This window comes from Cololabis saira, chromosome 14 (genome assembly GCF_033807715.1).
Source record: "Cololabis saira isolate AMF1-May2022 chromosome 14, fColSai1.1, whole genome shotgun sequence".
NCBI classification, from domain to species: domain Eukaryota; kingdom Metazoa; phylum Chordata; class Actinopteri; order Beloniformes; family Belonidae; genus Cololabis; species Cololabis saira.
The window spans coordinates 12720000-12734674 of NC_084600.1; the positions used below are offsets into that span (position 1 = coordinate 12720000).

The following is a 14675-nucleotide window of genomic DNA, read 5'->3' on the forward strand; positions in this document are numbered from 1 at the left end:
GTGCGTGCGTGCGTGCGTGCGTGCGTGCGTGCGTGCGTGTTAATCATTCAGAGAGTTGTAAGAGGCATCACCGTAATGAAGATCCAAGGGACGCTCCATCGTCTCAGGGATGTCTGAGCGTTTCCAAGGTCTCAGACTGGGAACAAAGGTCATCACGGTTGCTGCTCATCTACGAGCTTGTCGGTGTGCCTGTTGAATTTTTGTTTTGAGACAGAAAACATGCTGCTCTCAGAGGAGGTTTGAGCCTCCTAAGACATCATCCGGCATTAATGAAACAGCGCAAAGTAGCTTGTGTTGGAGGGGGCTGGATGTGTGGACAGCAGCTTGAGCGAGGCGATGTCCATTCAGGAAGCTCTTCTCTACTTTTCTTGAGTCCAATGAGAGGAGAAACGTTTTTCGAGGATGACTCACTGAAATGTGGGGGCGTGTGTGTGCTCAGGTTACAAACACACAGCGGACCAAATATACTGTATGTAAACAGTCTTCAATCCAAGTGTTGTTGCACAGACTCTTAAGAAATGATCATTGTTGTAAAATATTGATTTATCCTATTCACAAATCAGAAAACAAACATATACGATTAAAAAAAGCTGTGAAACAGAACACCTTTTATACATTAGACACAACCTCTGTCATGGATTGATGGAGAAGATGGACTGCGCTGCGTCTGTCAGGGAGCCTGAGGAAGATGACACAGAGGGGTAAGCGGGACAAAATGTGGAAATGCGAGAGGGAGTTGGATGTTTGGATGTGGGGGGGGGGAGGAGGAGGAGGGCGCCCCACATAGAGATGCAGGAATATAAAAGAACACCACAAAAGGACAAAAAAAGAGGAAAATGAAAGAAGAAGCGCGAGAGGCTGTGATTCATTAAGGTCACAGACAACGTGCATCTGTGGGGTGATTTAAAGCGTTCACCTCCCACAAAGAGGAAGCAAAAGAAAATAAAATGGTAGAAGGGATGGAAGAGTGAGGGGTAGAAAAGTAGAGACGCAGAAAAGGATGGAAGGAGCCAGAACTGAGACTGTAGAGCAAAGGAATACGAGAGGGGAGAGGACGAGGAAGAGGAGGGGGATGAGACGGTAGGAGGAAGGTGTCTGAGGATTGTGAGAGCAGCATTTTGTTTAGACTTCCCAGACCTCAGAGAGAGCCAGGAGTCATTGTATTAAAGGAAGGATGGAAGAGGCTCACCGTGATGGATATGTCATAGTGAGCCATAATGACTCAGTTCAGCGTGCTCGGATACCATCCATCTACAGAGATATACTCATACGCTGGGGAGTCAGCGCCGTTCGTTTGTATCTGTACCGGCCAGAATAACTGGAGTTATCAGATTTACAAGCATCATTTTTAATGTTATAAATATTATTTTTGGAACAGTCCTGTATGTGGACTCCCACACATCCAGGTCTTGGTATTCCTCAAAGGCTTGAATAAGGCATCTGAACTTCCTTTTTCTTTTCTTTTGGATCGCAAGATCACATTTTTACGGAGCCTGTAAGAGCTCAAGGGAAGAAAAAAAAGGAACTTCGTGGCCACGTTAAAGTTAATCGAGAGCACGTTACGTGTCATCGTGAGCACAATTTATTAAAGCGTGGGTACGATTAACAAAGCGTGCGCACAGTTTGGAAAATTGTGCATGATCCTTCACAGGCTTCGTACATTTTTGATTGTTTTTGATAATTTTAACAAGATTTCTATTAAAAAATGACAACAACAGTACACACACACGCATGCACGGTACACACACACGCACGCAGTACACACACACACACACGCACGCACGTACACACACACGCACGCACGGTACACATGCACACACACACACACACACACACACACACACACACACACACGTTCATCTGCATGCTTGCTCTGTAGTTTTTGGGGTTAGGTAGCGGTAGCCTAGCTCAGACTGCGATCAGATCTCAAGATTTGCGTCGATTGCTGTTCGTGTTTTGGTCGGTTCCGTGCCGGTTTCGTGTTTTGTTTGTGTTTTTTTTTTGTTGCAGATTTCCAGTGCTTGACGTGTGTTTCCGTGTGTTCCTGCTTCCTGGATAGGCAGTGGATGTCCTCACCCCACCCCCCCCCCCCCCCCACCCCCCCCCCAAAAAAAAAAAAAAATCACTGTATGTGTATATTTATGTATGTGTATGCATATGTATGCGTATATATGTATATATATTAAATATAGTAATAATGCACATATATATGTCTTTGGTTTCTACAGTCATGGTATCAATCATTAATATGTCTGCAGACAAGGTAAAAAAAAAAATGACAACAAAAAGCCTCTTATGGTGAGAAAAAATAATGCGCACTTTCAAATGTTGCAGAACATTGAATGCTATCAACGGCCTCTTCAAGTATTTTGTAGCACTTCAAATGCTTCTCGCACCCGGCTGCTGCTCGTGTTTGCAGTTTGATTACAGTGTGTATATACGCTTTTGAACGTTTCCATGAGTGCTGCTTTTGGTGACAGATTTCAGCTCTCTTCTATGGGTTTCAATGGGATTTAGGTCATGACTCACGGCTGAAATAGTCCCTTTTTTAAAACTAATCGTTCTTATGTGCTGTTGAATGTCTGATTGAGGTCACTGTCCTGCTGAAAAACCTAAGGCCTTGGCTTCAATCCAAGTCTTCTGTGAGTTGCCAACACCTTTATTCTCTGAAATATCACAGTAATCACTGATATCATTGTTCCTCAGATTAATACAGTGTCTAAAGTACCAGTGGAAGCAAAGAGCAATGCCGTACAAAGCAACCTCAATGTTTTAGAGTAGAGTATTGTTTTTTACTTCTAGGATCATCTGAGCACTTGTGAGTCCTTTGGTTTCTTCTGTCCACAGAAATGATCAGAACAACTGTTACTCATTATGAAAGTTTTGTAAAAATGAGCCATTTTCCCTTCATACCTGCAGCTCCATGTTAACCTTGATTGTCTGTCTGTTGTCTGCTGTGTGTTTTGTTTGTTTCTTTTTTTTTCATATTTTTTTGGCTCAAACACCTACATTTCTCAAATTAAGGTTCCTCTTACGCCCACATTCTGGAAAGATTTCAACAGTTTAGTAGCTTTTTTCTGATGCTCTCAAGGCTTCATTATTGTAAGACAGGAAACAGAGGGGGAAAAACAATCTCCTTTTTAGGCATTAAACCTCTTAATTATTGGCTGGTTCAGATCACGTGAGCACTGTTACAGGAATAGAAAAGGTGATCTTGTATTTGTATACCTCGCTGTGATTTAATATTGAAACACGGGATGCAGACAGGCACGTTTACCGGTCTGTTACCTCTCCTACAAATCGTTCACCCTCATTCTAATAACCACAGGTATTCAAAAAGCATCTGTTGATATACATCGTTGAATACAAGATTTCGTATGCTTCATTGCTATCTGATGAGGAGCAAAATGAATAGATTAAACAAGAGTTCAGTCCTTATTTTCCTGTAATTTTATGACTGATATATTTATAAAAACAGCGCCGTATGTGTAGCACAAATAGAGTTATTGAAGACAGAATGCACAGGAAATAGTCCAAAGAGATTGCAGGTATCTATTAATATTAACAGCACACAACAAATATCGAGCGTGATGGTGGATTCAGCTGCTATTCAGAGGTGAGCTGTTGTAGGGAAAGCTGAATGGTAGAAATGATTTCCTGTAGCGTTATACATGACTAACCGAGCAAAGATGAGCTGTGCTGTCTCTGTGTATCTTCCTGTCCCTCACCGACTTAAACTTCTCCACATTCTGTCCAGTGATTTTTCCTGCTTTATGTATGAGTTTATTGATCCTGCTGGCATCACCGGTCCTGATGCTAGTCTGCCTGCAGACCACAGCAACGGTGGCGTCAGGCCACCACAGTCTGGTAGAACATCTCCGGCAGCTTAGTGCCAAAAAAAAGGAATTAAAAAAAACATCTGAAATATTAGACTCCTTGTTTATCTCAGTTGAAAAGCGAGTAGATAACTATTATACCAGATGTCCTCCCCTAAAATGTACTAAAACAGGGTTAACATGCAGTGAACCGCTGTGGTTAAAGACTGTATTCATGTGGACATTACTTACTCACATATGACCAGAGCTGGGTAGTAACGAGTTACATTCACTCCGTTACATTTACTTGAGTACGTTTCGGGAAATGTTGTACTTTTAGGAGTAGTTTTGAATCACTATACTTTTTACTTTTACTTGAGTAGATTTGTGAAGAAGAAACTGTTACTCTTACTCCGCTACATTAGGCTACGTTGAGCTGTTACTTTTCTTTTATCCTTTTTATCCGCGTACGCGTCAAACTCATGACATCACTGGGTGATTCTTTGGGAAAAATGTTTGTTTTTGCATGTTTTGTCACATATACACAGACTCAAACACACACAGAGTTTCTATGAGTTCATGGGCTTGTTCTAGTTCTGCCTGGTTAAAAAAGAAAAGTCCAAGACTTGAAATTTTGTGCTACTTGTGCTTAATTTATTTTTTATTCTGTTATTATTTTATTTATTTTATTATTTATTAAAGTACTTGAATTTACTTTAAGCTTATTTTAATTTAAGCTATTTTATATTAATTTTAATTAATTTTATTATTTTATTGATTTAATTTGCCTGAAGATGATTATTTTGTACTTTTGTCTGTTTGAATGGGTGTGTTAAAAAAATAAATCAGACGTTACTCAACAGTTACTCAGTACTTGAGTAGTTTTTTCACCAACTACTTTTTTACTTTTACTCAAATCATTATTTGGATGACTACTTTTTACTTCTACTTGAGTCATATTATTCTGAAGTAACAGTACTTTTACTTGAGTACAATTTTTGGTTACTCTACCCACCTCTGCATATGACCAAGAACACCGTCGCCTACGGCAACCCACCGAGGGGCAGCAGCCTCCAGTGGCGGGGGGGGGGGGGGGGGGGGGGTTCCCCGCCACACTGCAAACGTTGCTCAGGAGCAGCCTGACAGTCATGAAAAACAACACGAGGTTGTGATCAAAACATCTGTGTGACGTCCAGAAACAAGCCTTATGTTGCAGCATCCTCATGCACTTTGCTAGAGGTCGTGTCTACATGTTGCAACAGGACAGAACTGTTTGTGTGCAGCTTATCAAATACGATCCAGACCAGATCACGCCTTTCAAAATAAAACCCGGCATTTTGACTAAACCTTCTTGAGCCGTGTCATTGAAGAATTTAATGCCCCCGACAGCTTTTTGGTGTAAACCGGTGTCTTACAAACACAAATAAATTGAAGATGCTCTAAAAAAAAAGAGATATTATGTCAAAATGTCAGCTTTATTCACAAAAAGTATAAGTTTGACCTCAATCATCTCCCTGCCAGTGAAAACAGAAACTGAAAAGGAGTTAAGGAAGCATGGTGAGATGGATCTTGGTTATCTGTTGAAACAGTCTGATTTGCACTCTAATGAACAGCGATGTCAAGTTCAATCTTTATAAAAAAAAGATAAAAAATGTATTGCACCTCTGTTACATAATAGCTGCCATTTGGTGGAAGCTTTAATCCACAGCAGAGCATCATAAGTGCGATTCTGTCAGTCAACTCTTGCTGCAGTCATTACTCTAACATTATTCACAGATTGGTGTGTAGGCTCTGTATCTCCATGTCCCCAGAGATAATACCTATGCTAATGTACCGGAAGTGATACACATCAACTTAACTGCACCCCGTCCTGTTCTGCAGAGTCAGAAACCCCTGGTGGAGGCTTGCAGTCAGTGCGGTTTCATTTGATTTGGTTGGATTTTTTTAGCAGCAGCATGCTTTGCAGTCGGCAGTTGCTGAGGTTGGGAAGGCAGGAATATATGAGGGGTACAAATAACAATAATTACACAAATAACATGAATTAAATGATAGAAATAGAAGTGATATCAATGCATAAGATTTTAGTGTCATGTAACTTGATCAGTCTCGGTGTGACTGGACTGAAATAGCAACGTTATCAAAACAAAGCCATATTTTAACATTCAAGTCACAAAATTATTCTTCTTCCAAGGAAGATGCCTCAAGGCATTGATTGAAAAATTGAAATGATGTCAAGACTTGCAAATTGAAAATATAAGTCACTGAAGAACAGAGCTATCGTCATCTGAGTTGAGCTGACCTGAGCTGTCATGTGAACTGTGTCGTTCTGATAATCGCTGCTCGCTCGTTTTATTATTTTATCATTACAACATTCACTGCACAGTTGATTTTATCAAAATAAGTCATTTTTTGTGACTTCTGCTCTGGGTGTCTGGGCCTCTGGACCTGGGGTTCGTGGCCATGGCAGCGTTCGCTTTGCAGCCAAACACAATCATGAGACACAATCATGCATTTTAGCTCCTGTTTTAATCAACTCACATGCCTTTTTCCTCAGCTCTGTGTTTATTATTTTAAGTACCGTCTGCTCCTTGAATAGATAAATGAACTAGAGGTGTAGCTGGCATTAACCACAGAAGTGAGCGGAGCTCTTGAAGTTTGGACATCATTTCAAACTGTTTTCTAAACTGAAAAAAAGCCCCAGCAGTAGTTGTGTGTGACTCGGTTACAGTCAGTTGTTATGAGTCCGTCTAGGAGTCCTTCTTCACCTTTATTGATCCAGATAAAAACCCATTGAGGTCAAGACCTCTTTTCCAAGGGTGACCTGGCCAAGGAAGGCAGCAGCACACGTCCACACACAAATAACAGCAATAACATAATAAACATTAAAATGAGAGTGCAAACTGTTAGCGAATAAAGTGCAACAGTGGTGACTTCAATAATATGTAAAAACAACTTCAGAAATAATTTTAAATTTAAGAACACGGGCACATGTAGTTTAAAAACACAGGCACTGCTGAAAGGATTCCTGTTGTCGTTTTTTCAGAAGTGAGCGAAAGGCTTCAAAAGAAACAAGTTCAGGCATTTTCAGTTCATTTTGTAAGGTATTCCACGCAGACGGCACAGAGAAACTAAAAGCTTTTTTTCCCGAGTTAGTCCGAGTCCTGCTGATCCAACATTTGTTTGGGGTTTCAGATTCAGATTCAGGTTCACGACTTTATTGATCCCTTTGGGAGGTTCCCTCGGGGGAAATTGACATCTCCATCTTACTCACACAGCACTGTCATGTGCAAATCAAACACTCTAAAAACCAAACACCCATATAAAGATAAAAAGATAAAAATAAAAATAGAAATTAAAAAAATAAAAATAAAAAGTGCAGTGCCATAAATGGAATTATTAGGGTTTGTTGGAGTCTCTTTTTTCTTACACCGAGTGTCCTCTGCATGTTCCTGTATTTTTGCAGAGGCTCTCGTTGTTTGTATGTTTCTTTATTATTATGGGATTTTTTCAGACAAGTGTCAGAAAATGAAGCAGGTTGACGTCTGATGAAACAAGCTTGTGCTGTACGAAGGCTGACGGGATTAAGCAGGAAGGACCATGTGGACGCACCTGTTCTTCTGATTGATGAGTCCTGGGTGGAGAGCACTGGTCACTGTGCACCGTCTCCTGCTGTGTTCAATGAAATGAAAGAAACATTTTCCCCGCTAGTGTGTGTGTGTGTGTGTGTGTGTGTGTGTGTGTGTGTGTGTGTGTGTGTGTGTGTGTGTGTGTGTGTGTGTGTGTGTGTGTGTGTGTGTGTGTGTGTGTGTGTGTACCTTGTACATCCTCTGCGGCTGCCCTCAGCTGTCATGTTGTCACGTCAGGGCGCTTCAGTCACTAGCTTGTTCCTCCACTTCCTTCATGCCTTCAAGGTCGAGACGCTTTAATAAGGACGGTGGCAGAAACCCGCTGCTGTGGAGTGTTTTACAAGTCTGTGGGCGGCTGGCGATATGAGGAACATTGCATGGAGGCCCAGCCCCCAAACTTTCCAGTCCAGCTGAAACTGAAGCAGACGTGATCAGCAGATGCCGCCCCCCCCCGCAGGACGTGGTGACCCAGAGTCAGAGACCGCATGGCAGATGTTTGACATGTCCTGAAGTGTCCCAGTGGAGCACAGCTCTCACTGCACAAGGGAACCTACGCAACACTAGATAGGTGGTTTAAAAGAACTCCCATTGGGCAAATTCAAATAATGTATGATAATAATACTTTGTTTGTCAGAGGTGTCAAAAGTATTCACATTCATTACTCAGGTAGAAGTATAGATACTCGAGTTTAAAAATACTCCTGTAGAAGTTGAAGTATCAACTCAAGTTTTTTACTCAAGTAAAAGTATAAAAGTACTGGTTTCAAAACTACTTAAAGTATAAAAGTAAAAGTAATGTAAGGGGGAAAAAAAACATTAAGGACAAAAGCCATTGAAAATGAATGTATCTTAGTATAATGCAAATATATTAAAGAAGCATATATGTGTACTATTGAGCATTAACATGTGTTTCAGAGAGCAGGAGATATGATGACTAGTTGCCTATAAGGATTGTAATGGTGCAAAAAGTCAAACTTCAGAGGCATGTTATCTTTTATCCTAACCTTTATTGGAATGTACATCCAAGTTTAGTTGCAGGAATCTGAGGGAACGGATGTAAGAACAAAACTGGACAAGAACATCTGAAACAACCACAACCAAATTCACTCTATCCGGATGGAGCAATTTAACTGGATAGTTTTTTTTAAAGGCCGAAATGAAATAGAGTAACGAGGCTGTTTTTAAAACGTAAGGAGTAAAAAGTACAGATAATTGCGTGAAAATGTAAGGAGTAAAAGTAAAAAGTTGTCTGAAAAATAATTACTCCAGTGAAGTATAGATAACCAAAATTTCTACTTAAGTAAGGTAACGAAGTATTTGTACTTCGTTACTTGACACCTCTGTTGTTTGTCCACTAGAAAATACAATGATACTGTTCAGTGTTCAGTATTTCTCACACTGTAGTTTACTACTGCACACAGATGTCTCAAATAGCTACTTTTTTAGCTCCTGTTTTTTTTTGATGATCTCAATTCTTTTTTTATTCATACAAATAACTATGAGTTTGCTTCAAAGATCTTCACCGGATCTCAAATGGTTCTGCGTGCGATGGATGCCAAACATACCCAAAATACATTAGAATGGCATGAAATGATCAGGTGTACTCAGTACTCGAGTTGTAAAAAAAAATCAGGGGGGATGGTGGACTTTATCATATGGGGACAGATAATTTGTGCTGATTACAAATAATATAATATATTACAAATAATAGCACTGACCAAAACACCTGCAGAAATACTGCAGGAATGACATAGCAGCAGTTAAATGCAGCCTTCTGTAAGCTTTAAATATCCACTGGGCTTACATCAAATACATCAAAACACAACAATTAAAAACAGTTTTCTGAACTTCAATATGACTCTGTCCTTCACAGGATAAGTAAAATGGATCACTGCAAAAACTCAAAATCTTAACAAGAATATTTGGCTTACTTCTAGTTAAAATGTCTCATTTTAGTAAAAAAAATCTCATTACACTTAAAACAAGACTCATCATTAGAAAAAACAACAATTTCCACCTGTTTCAAGTAGATTTTCACTTGAAATAAGTAGAAAAATCTGCCAGTGGAACAAGATTTCTTTGCTTGTAAAAAGAAGATAAATCTTGTCCCACTGGCAGATTTTCCTACTTATTTCAAGTGAAAATTTACTTGAAACAGGTGAAAATTGTCAAATAAGTTATTTTTCTGGTGATGACTCTAAATGTTGAAATAGCAGTAAAACCACATCCATTGATGAAATGACATAAGGGATGGAAAGAGGGGATGGCAGTTTTACAGGGGGGATGATTTTGACCGTTTTTATTTCAGGGGGGGATGCCACCCCCCTCATCCCCCCTCAACTCCAGTACTGGGTGTACTGTTACATACTCTATGTGAAAATGATCCAGGAGAACATTGAACAACCAACTGGTTTTGCCGATACAAACTGTGACGATGGAGGCTCAAGCAGTTGTGCTTGGAAACATGACTGATGCACAAAAAACTCCATTGCTGCTAAATATCTTCACTAAATCAATTCAAATGAAGTTCCTACCTACTCTTATTCCATCTGGGAAACATCTGTCACTTAGGAAGAGCAACAATGGGTGGCGTAGAGGCTCATTTGCAAAGATTTTGGATGATTATTGAGTTGTAGTTAGCTACTCTGCTCCAACTAAAGTGTTTACACTTTTTACGATCCCTCAGTGATCCCTGAGGGTTTTTTTTTCATTGCGTCAGATCCTTCATTCGTCTCTTCCACTCCTGTCACATTTGCTCCTCTGTAGTGTCAAAGGAGAAGACAAAAGTTGTTTCAGATTGACGTCTGCTATAGTGTTTAATAGGTGTGATCAGCTGGGCTCTTTTATGGTGTGTGAGTGTGAGCGTGTGTGTGTGTGTGAGAGAGAGAGAGAGAGAGAGAGAGAGAGAGAGAGAGAGAGAGAGAGAGAGAGAGAGAGAGAGAGAGAGAGAGAGAGAGAGAGACAAAGGGAGAAGAGGCTATGTTTGGAAAAAAGGATGTTCATCTGATGTGAAATCGTTCTTATTTTCGGCAGCATCCTTGGTTCGCGATTCATGTTGCTTGTGTTTGTTTTCGTGCCAGCGCTCGTGTGTGGGTGAGAGTATTCATCCACACGCATGTTTTCATAATTACAGTCAAAGTCATCCAACACGAATCTTGCACCAATAGACACATGCAGGTTCTTAACCATCTGACCCAAAAGCATAAAACGTGTGTGTGTGTTTCCCATGAGAAGGTGTGCAAGTTCAAAAGTGATGTCATGACTATTATTTCCCAGTCAGGTGACATTATAATGACATTGATTCTTCTGATAATGTTTATGTTGTTTTTGGAAAACAACCACCAAGTCAATTTTGTTACAAAATTGTATCAAACCTTTCATCATGTGAATGTTTTTTTTTTCTGCAGAACTATTTTAGATATGAAATATGTTCCCCAAATCCCCTTGGAAGATCAATAGAATGCATCTTCACAAAAAATAAGCACATAAATAAATGAACAGGCAGCATTTCAGACAGCTGATATCTGCAGCCCGATCATTATATCAGTGACTGTTACACCGTGTTGCTTCAATGTTTACAATCACATCCAGTTTAATGGTTTTATCAGCTGATGTTCAAACACTGGATTATTTATGTCCTTGTCAGAGGTTGCATGCACATATTTATGTTTCAAATGATCTATAAGGGCTGTCACCTGTCTTTGACGTGAAGCGCGACTCTGCTTCTGTCTCATTCCCTGCATATCCCTCTGGCAAATCCCTCCTGAATCCAGTTATGTGTGCATACAACATCCTCCAACCCAGCATGTCTACATTATTTACATCACTGACATCCTCAAATATGATCAGTCGCTTCAACTAGCACAACAGATGGACACACAGAGGCATGGCGAAGAGGGAGAAAATAAGGGATTGACAGAGAGGAGGGGAAGAGGAAGAGGAAAGTATGATAGGGTTGAGGATAAGGCAAACAGAGGAGCTACAGATGGAGAAAACAAGACTGATTGATAGTCCTGCTTATGTTTTATTGGCATGCTTGGAAAAGGCCAACAACATCTATGTTCTTTGTGCAGTCTGTCAAAACAGAAAATATTGTTTTAAAGGAACTGTTTCTGCAGTATTTCTGTATGGCAATAACTCTTTATTACCAAAACCAGACCTTGTTTTTATTTAAGTCAAAATAAAACAATTTTTTTTTTTTGGGGACATATTTGTTTTGCTTCCTTGTTCTGAATTAGATGCAAACATCACAATGCAGTCTCACACCTGTGCAGTAAATTTAAACCTGTATCCAGTGGACGACAAAGAAATGAAAAGACGTGACTCTTTTTCGTCAGTGTGATAATAAAAGAAAAGCAATTGATGCATTTGCGGCTTCACATTCGGAAAGCTGTGACAATGGCATCCAATGTCTTATCTCATTCCCGTCTGTTCTGACTGCACACAGCCTTTAAAAAGCCATCCACTTGTGGCTGAACGCAGTCTTTTATCCCCCTCTTTGTTGCATTTCATCATCATTTTGGCAACTAAGTCCTCGACATTCGCAATAAAAAAATGCTGCTATTTGTCAGTGCGTCCCTTTATTTTGATTTGCCACCCGAGCACCTGGGAGGAACGGCTGGGGCAGAGCAGACAGATGCTGCTGCAGGAGGACGAGCCCTGTGATTTGTTTGTAGCCAGGCAAAATGCTTATTTTAAGAAGGTTTAGGTGTGCAGCCAAATACAAACCAGGACTGCAGATATTTCTAAGTTAATTCAGAATTAAACGCACACAGAGCCATCATAGTCTCTCATAAAAGGTAGTCCTGGCAACGCCGTCACCGAGTCCTCCACATTCTTATTGTTCTTTGACCTTGAACAGTTCTGTTCTCCTGCTTCATGTTTATTTTGTTCTGTGGAGGGTCCTGATGGACAAATACCACTAAATGGTTCGTTCTCCGTTAATGAAAACACAACTCAATTAGCCAAGCGATTAGTTTCTACTCAGAAACATCAATCTATTTTTCAATGCAAAAATCTTTGCAATTGTTACTTTAATTCCCCTGCACCATACACACACCTACACACACAATCAGGATCGCACACCAGTTCAGGCATCCACAAATAGTAACCGCATTGTCACAGTTATAACCTAAACGTTTAACCGTCAATCATTTCCTGCAGCTTCTACATTTCAAATCTCCTTTTCATCATTAACATTTGCATAAAGCAGCTTGTTGGTGCCTGTGTATCTGCATTGATCGCTGTGTTTCCCGCAGTTTGACATGCAGCAGCTGTCTCTGGATGAGCTCAAGCAGGTGCTGTTCCACGCCTTCCGAGACCACCTGACAATGAAGGACATAGAGAACATCATCATCACCGAGGAGGAGAGCCTCAACGAAACCTCAGGGAACTGTCCCGAGTATGAGGGAGGTGAGGCCGCTCTTTCTTAAGGAAACCTGACTTTCCCGCCCGTTATGGAAGGATCTTTTTCTGTATCTCAGATATGAAAAATGAATAAAGACATAGATCAAAATAAATGAAAGCATTCATGCTTTTTGGCCTCATAATAGGGTTTCAAACGTTGACATTTTGTTTTCAGAACCAGAACAATCTCTTGTATTCACACAAGTTGTCCTGTAGTGTTGAAGGGGCCAAAATGACATTTGGAGCAGGAATCTTGAACAACAACGTCCACATGAAAAGAAACCGGTGTGACTGTGGCCCTCCTTCCTCTTTACTTCTACCTTAGAAACTGGAGTTCCTCTAGGACAGGGGTCGGCAACCCAAAATGTTGAAAGAGCCATATTGGACCAAAAACACAAAAAACAAATATGCCTGGAGCCGCAAAAAATGAAAAGTCTTGTATAACACATGCTGAATGTATCTATATTAGTTATAACTGGGGGAAGTTTTTTTTTTTTCATTATGCACTTCGAGAAAAATTTGAAATGTCGAGAAAAAAGTTGAAATGTTGAGAAAAAAGTCAAAATGTTGAGAAAAAAGTCGAAATGTCGAGAAAAAAGTAGAAATGTCGAGATTAATGTTGAAGTGCAATCTCAAGAAAAAAGTCAAAATGTTGAGAAAAGTCAACATTTTGTGAATAAAGTCGAAATGTTGAGAAAAAAGTCGAAATGTTGAGAAATAAGTCGAAATGTCGAGAAAAAAGTAGAAATGTCGAGATTAATGTTGAAGTGCAATCTCAAGAAAAAAGTCGAAATGTTGAGAAAAAAGTCAAAATTTTGAGAAAAAAGTTGAAATGTCCAGTTTAATGTTGAAGTACAATGTCAAGAAAAAAGTCGAAATGTCGAGATTAAAAAGGAAAGGAAAAGGGAAGAAAAAAAAGAGAAAAAAAGGAGAAAAAAAGGAGAAAAAAAGAAGAAAAAAAGAAAAAAGGGGGAATAAAAGGAAAAAAAGACGAAAAAAAGAAGAAAAAAAAGGTCAAACATTTTTGAAAAAGCTCCAGGAGCCACTAGGGCGGCGCTAAAGAGCGGCATGCGGCTCTGGAGCCGCGGGTTGCCGACCCCTGCTCTAGGAAATATTTGAGATCATTATCATTATAAAGGTTTCAGTCAGGCTCTGTCTTTGATTAGGAGATAAAACAGGTTAAATTTAGGCACCAAAGCTACTTGATTGTCTCTAATTAACCTTTCCCTTGTTACCATGTCTGGTAACTTTAATAGGTGTACAAACTAAACTTCTGGACAAAGAAACAACAAAAAGGACCTGGGATATTCTTTAATAACTTTCTGGGGCTGGAGTTGTTTGAATATTACAATAAGTGACACAATTTCATAGGTTTGAAAAACATTATTGCCATTAGAAAAGAAAGAAGATCTGTGAGTGTTTGAGGTTTTCCTGCTTCGGCACACCTGATTCATATTAACGGCTCATTAACAGGCTGCTGCAGAACGAGGACAAGCTGATGAGATAATCCATCATTTGATCCAGGTGTGCTGAAGCAGGGACGGGACGGGACGGGACGGGACGGGGCGGCGGGGTCTGGGGCCCTGGACTGGGAAACACTGGTCCAGACCCCGTAATGATGACCAGACAAGTTTAGGCGACAACACTATGGGCAGAAATATGTGCCACTAGAAACTGAATTTGAATAATTTATATTTTAATTTGAATTGCTCAACTTGAATAATTGCATTAAAAAACTGAATCTGAATCACAATAATTTGAATTTGTATTGTTTGATTCGAATCATTGCATGGAAAAACTGAATCTACACCCGTTGCCGCAAATCTTCA

At 40.0% G+C, this 14675-nt stretch overlaps 1 protein-coding gene across 1 annotated transcript in view; it reads left to right on the forward strand.

Annotated features, from left to right (window-relative positions):
- The window catches only part of caln2 (calneuron 2), a 43435-nt gene that overhangs the window by 19564 nt on the left and 9196 nt on the right, over window positions 1-14675 (forward strand). Inside the window, exon 5 of the mRNA XM_061739751.1 lies at window positions 12699-12852. Coding sequence (XP_061595735.1) covers window positions 12699-12852 — 154 coding nt within the window. The remainder of the gene's footprint in view (window positions 1-12698; window positions 12853-14675) is intronic.